This window comes from Fulmarus glacialis, unplaced genomic scaffold, assembly GCF_000690835.1.
Source record: "Fulmarus glacialis isolate BGI_N327 unplaced genomic scaffold, ASM69083v1 scaffold8677, whole genome shotgun sequence".
In the NCBI taxonomy this organism is placed as follows: domain Eukaryota; kingdom Metazoa; phylum Chordata; class Aves; order Procellariiformes; family Procellariidae; genus Fulmarus; species Fulmarus glacialis.
The window spans coordinates 312276-318275 of record NW_009224144.1 but is presented as its reverse complement, the minus strand read 5'-3'; the positions used below and the strand labels follow the sequence as shown (position 1 = coordinate 318275).

The window sequence follows — 6000 nt, the reverse complement described above, 5'->3', positions numbered from 1 at the left end:
CATTTTCATGTCAACATTAATGTGAGTTTCGACAGCAGACTTTGCAGTCTGTCATTAATCTTGACTTTCCTGTGCACCTGAAGTTGTGGAAGAGTCAGTGACTGAGGGACAGTTTTCAGGAACAATATATCTGGTATAAGCTTGCAGGAGAGAATGGGAGGAGATGGTAGATACGTGGTGGGTAGAGACATGTGTACGTGTGTCTAGCTGGACCAAGGAACTTTCATCCTTACAGAGGTGTAGGTTGGGCGATTAGGGAAACTCCTGTCACTGTGCCAGATGTATCTTGTCCTTGGAATGTAATTATTATGTGCTTATAAATAAAACATGTATCTGCTTGCTCAGTACAGCTTCTGTGGTTGTGTTACCTTTGTGCAGTGTGTCAGTCAGTAGCACTAAATTTTTTGAAAATAATAACACCCTCCACCCCCAAGAATTAAATGCTGTTCTGTGTTTTTAAGCATGTTCAGCCGTAAATGTTTTGGAACAATGTAAAATGCTCACTAATGGTAGCATGCTAACTCAGAAAAGCATGTCAGCACAGGGCAGTGCTGAAGCATATACTTAAGTCATATTGAAGTCAATGTATTTAAACACAAATGTATGTGCTTTCCTGAATCTGTATGTTTATTGTTAGCTGTTCTGAAATAAGATTGTTGGTTTTGTAGTCCCAGTGAAAGATAAGTTGGTTTTTTTGTTGTTTTGTTTTTTTTAAAAAGAAAGTAAAGCTTGAGAATCCTTTAAATATATAAACTGCATTATCTTTTGTTTTGATAGCTGATTGCTGTTTATGATGAGCAAGAAACTCACCGTAAGACTGATGGCACCAATGGCAATTTGACAGATAGAAATAGCCCAGACTCTTTTGAGACAGAGGTCGCGGCTCAGCTGGCTGCCTTTCAGCCAATTGGTGGTGAGATTGAAGTGACTCCTTCTGCCCTAAAACTGGGTATGTATATCTTGCATGGTTATTTTTTAATGTTTTGACCAATATATAGTAGTTTCTTTTTTCTTTTCTGAGTATGTCTGTAGCCCGATTTTGTGTGTTTAAAGAATTTTTTTAGCACCCCATTGTTTGCCTTGCGATTCAGTGAAGACAATTGTAATGACAAAAGTTGGGCTTTTGAGCAATTAATGCTGAAGACTGCAACTAAGCATGGCAAATCTGCACCTGAGCCTTGTATCCTGCTGTATGTTGCACCCATCCATAAGCTGGGGTCTCTTTTTTCTCCTTTCCTTGACTGGGTAGGTTGCTGACAGTCCTTCATTGTAATCTTCTGACAGCGGAAGAGATGAAACCTACGCAAAGTATTTTCAAATAACAAAGTCATTGAAAAAAACGTCAGCATTTTTGTTGAGGAACCTGGATTCAATGAGTGTAAAACTGCTGTGTGCAAATACTTTTACTGATTATCTGAGCTAGTGGCTAGTTTTGGGCGTGGGAGGTAGAAAGGAGGAGATGCTGGTGGCAAACAGTTCAGCTCTTTGCCTTTGAAGAAGTTGCACAGCAGAGTCTGTTTGCCTATCTGACTTCCAGGTGAGCAAACTGTGATTAGGAGAGGCTTCTGCTTAATTCCTGCTTATGTCAGAGGGTACTGCGTGAAGTGCTGCAAGTCTGGTCCCCTGTGTTGTTTCAGTGTGCCTGGAAGGCCAAGAGTTCAGACACTGGTTTCCAATTATAAAGAGCTGGAGTCTTGTATGTTGAATATAAAGCAGTTTGAAATACTTTCTTGGATCGAGAGCAGGCTAAGCTGTCACCTAGATCGTAGATACAGAAGCTTTCAAAACCAGATTGAAGGTGAATCCTCTTACTCTCTGCCTGTAAAGCGGTCTTACGCTGACAGCGTTTAGCAAATGAATGATGCTCAGGAGAGGCTTTTCTGCATTCCCCCAGAGCTCATCATCCAGTTCACCCTGTATTCTTGAGTACTGCTGGTAGTCTCCTAATGGTGTGCAATAAAATTTCTGAGTGTAAGCTGGTGGGGTAAGGATAGAAATACTACCTATAGTTGTGCTACTCTCATGGAATAGTCTGATTACAACTTCAGAAATTGTATGTTCACTTGTCTGTTTATTTTAATTGCATTTTTAAAAGAAGAGACTGATTAACAAAACCAATGAGCTAAAGTAAAATTTCTAATAAAGCTCACTGGATGAGGCTGTGTAACTTCTAACAGAAATCTATGCTCATTTTTGTGCCTGATGTAGAAAATACTGAAATTCAAGCTGCATGAAAATTTTTAGATTCAAATTTCTGTGTTAATGGATCACTTCTGTTTTTTCTATATTCTAGAATATAGAAGAATCTCTTTCTATATTTAATGACACACAGGAATTTCTCATAGCTAGAAATCCTGGGAAAAGACTTATTCTTGCCATAAATTGTATGTATTTGAGCTGTGTTTTTGGTAAGCATGAGGTATGGAAAAGTTTGTGGCTAAAGGTCCAATAGTTGAATGGTTTGCCACTTCATTTATTGCATATTTTTAAATAACAGTGTGTAAACACATTTTAGCATGTTTCAGAAAGTAGAGATTGTTCCCCATATACTCCTGAGCCCTATTTAAAAAAAAAAAAAAAAATTTGAAAGTGGTTTTTCTAGCATACTGTTGTACATAAGTTGAGGGTTGGAGAGAAGAGTATTTAAACCTCACGCAATTTTATGTAAAACAGTTAAGTGCTAGAGCTCTTGAGCTCACCAGTAAGCTACCACGTAGTTCAGTTTTCATAGCATTTATAGAACCCTTCTACTATAGACTGTAAAGGAGATGAAATATAACATGAGAAGAGCAGCAAATTAGGGTTCTATTTTGTTTTCAGAGCAATACTAATATATATTTGAAGTTTAAATGGGTGCTTGCTTCTTAAAATAGAGAACATAAATATAATGTGTTTGTCTCAACGGTTCTCTTTCAGATTGTTTTATTTTACAAGGTAAATGAAAGATTTTCTACCTGTCAGTCCTATAAACTCAGTCTGCACTCTGAAATTTAATTGTTTTCTCTTCTGGATTTTACATCATGGATTACATTTCTGTAGACTTAATTTTTGCCTTTATGTTTCCTGTACAAGTCCCCGGACCTTAAATTATGTCCCTATTTCCACTAGAGGCAAATTGAATACCAAATGAAGAAATAGAAGGACAATTTGGTTGCGTCAATATCATTGATACATGAACACAGTAGTCTGGCTCCCTGTCTAATTATTGAACTGACTCACACTTGCTAGCAGAAATAAATAATAATAATAATTTTTAAAAGGCGTTCTTACTTTGGGAGCAAGGATGTGATTAAATATATATGTAGTGAGCAAGTGTTGATTTCCATGGTAGAACTGTCGTGCTTACCTCTTAGAGTATTTTTGCAGAATGCCTTTAGGGATGAAATGCAGGGAATCAATTGTTATATAAATTGTCAGATTGTGGAACGATTTTGCCTGTTAATTTCTGTTGGATGTTTTGTATTCTCTGAAACCAGATCCACAGTTTTATGTAGAAACAATGTCCATTTAGCGATCTGCTCAGAGAATACTTAGAGCTTGATGCTTAATAAGTACGTGAAACTAAACGCTGTTGTTCTCAAACGTGAGAGAATCGGCACTGATTTTAGAGAAGGCACTTGAGATACCGCCTTCAAACTCTTTTCTTTTTTATAAATTGTGTATTTGATCTAGTTAAGTTAATCGTATGTTATACCTAGTCTTAAAACCTTTACAGGCTAGATAGAGATGGTGATGAGGGGAGAAATTTTTTTTTTATTGTGTGGTTACTTCTTTCAGGTTTTTTTGTGGTTGATACACTTTATAATATTGATCAGCTTGACTCGGTCTGAAATCATAGTTTTTCCATTACGTAGCTAGTTACCCTTATTTTGCCATTTGTCACCTGTAACTTTGAAAGTGAGCCAGAATAAAAGCAATCTTATATTTGACTTGAAAGCTAAAAGTACCTTATATCTTACATTGCTTCCACGTACTGGCAAAATTTTAGGGCAAAAAAGTAAGTTTGTTATTTTACTTATTATCAAATTACTTTGTTAATACTTGGCACATATCTTCTTAAAACAGTTCAGGAAATTATTCAGCTATTTGTTTTCTTTTCCCTGAAATTAATGCATCTCTACTTTTAAAGCTGACTCAGTGTTCTCAAACAGGTGGAATTGTGGGCTCTTATGTTTCATTTAAGAAAAATGCAGGAAGACTTTTAACTGTTTATGAACACAGTATCTGCTGTGTCCATAACATAAGGTGAGATGCAAACATACTTGAGTGCCTCCCCTCTCCCCGCAGAGCTGGATTATCAGGTGGTGTTGCTGACAGGGTCTGAATTCGGACTGCGAAGCAAGCAATACCTGATAGTTTCTTACAGCTGAAAAGGCTTTACTGAAGTTTCTGATACTCAGGGCTGAAATTACTGAAGGAAGCATAGTCATTCAGTTCTGTTGGGTACATAGGGCTCAATTTGGTAGTGGGTTTTGCATCCTGGTGTTTTCCTATTAAGCATGATTACCAAAACGGTGACACGATGAAGTAGTTGTTTCCTCACAGTTTACTTTTTCTATATTCAGGAGGTGTAATACTTATCTATTGAAACCAACCATCATCTATTCGGATGTAGACGAAAACCTAATGATGATGTCACATGTACTTTTGCACACCCAATGACTATAGCTTTTTGAGAAGTACCAGTGCTGTCTTCGTTCTTGTTTGGCTGGGTTAGACAAGTAATGCTGCATCTCTGTAGAAACCTGAAGAGGGGGATTGGGCATTGCTTATTTTGTTTCCATTCAGTGTAGATCTTCCAAGTATCTTGCCTTTTTTGGTTTAGTGAGCAGAAGAGTACTGAAAGGAGATTCTGCAGAGGGGCCTTGGGTTCAGTTACACCCGCAGTTCCCTTTCTATTTTTCATCCATCATTCAAGTATAGTGCAAAAGAATATCAAGGCTGGCAGGGATTTGTTAATTGTACTCAGTTTCTCCTATCAAAATAAAAAAAGAACTTTTTCTTTTAATACTGAAAATCTTGATGTACGTTTCAGTTGACAATGAAATAAATATAGATCTGTTGTAAAAAAAAAAAAAAACCTCATTGGATGGAAAATGTGATTGGGTAGAGAATACATTTCATGCTACAATGCAGATGGTAATAAAACAACTGTTAATATATATTACAAAATTTAGAGAAGCACACAGCCATTTAATGTGTCCAGTCAGCTGTTTGAAACAGTGAAGAAGTGATCTACTGATTTTGGTATTTCTGTGGGTAAGTAGAGAACATTGAGACACTGTTGCTGAACTGGCAGCAGAGAAAGCTTGTCTTGTGAGACTGTTTCTTGTCAGCAGAACTTCCCAGAGTACACTCATGATGTGGACATCGTAACAATTTGCAAAGAATGATACCGGCAACTAAATGCCTAAATAGCTGATTTATGTTTGGAAAAATTGAATGGAGGTGAACTTCAACATCTCTAACCCCAAATGCTGTCGTAAATTCTTCATTGCCACTTCTTACTTTGTTTCTTAGGTATAAAACTGTGGATAGACAAAACCTTACAATGAACAGTGAAATCACAGTGTGTTGAATACTTTTTAGCTGTGTGACTTTAGCCCATGGTAAATGTAATGTAACCTAAACCGCAGTGAAAGAGTTTATTTTAAAATTCTGTGTCAGGGATGGTCTTCTGGCTGTCCAGCTCCTCAACCCTTCCTCCTGCCTGGCATAAAGTCTTTTGTATGTTAATATTGTGGCTTAACCCGGCGGGCAGCCAAACACCACACAGACGCTCGCTCACTCCCCCCTGCCCCCCCATTAGTGGGACAGGGGAGAGAAATAAGGGTCCATTAGGCTTTCGCACTGGCCTTATGGGACTGTTAAAGGGTGAGCGAGTCTTGCTGATCACTCCTTGGCTCTCCAGTCGAATCAGCTTATGGGTGGGAATCTGGGAGTCTTGCTGGTGCAATATTGCTGCCAACCAATGCCCAGCCAGTCCCTGAGCAGCGATTG

The 6000-nt window shown here is 37.9% G+C and overlaps 1 protein-coding gene across 1 annotated transcript in view; it reads left to right on the top strand.

The window, feature by feature from the left end:
- Positions 1–777: 777 nt before the first annotated feature.
- PARD3B (par-3 family cell polarity regulator beta) overlaps positions 778–6000 on the top strand; it is a gene marked incomplete at its 5' end in the record, with an annotated part of 291514 nt that continues 286291 nt past the window's right edge. Inside the window, one exon of the mRNA XM_009582067.1 lies at positions 778–949. Coding sequence (XP_009580362.1) covers positions 778–949 — 172 coding nt within the window. The remainder of the gene's footprint in view (positions 950–6000) is intronic.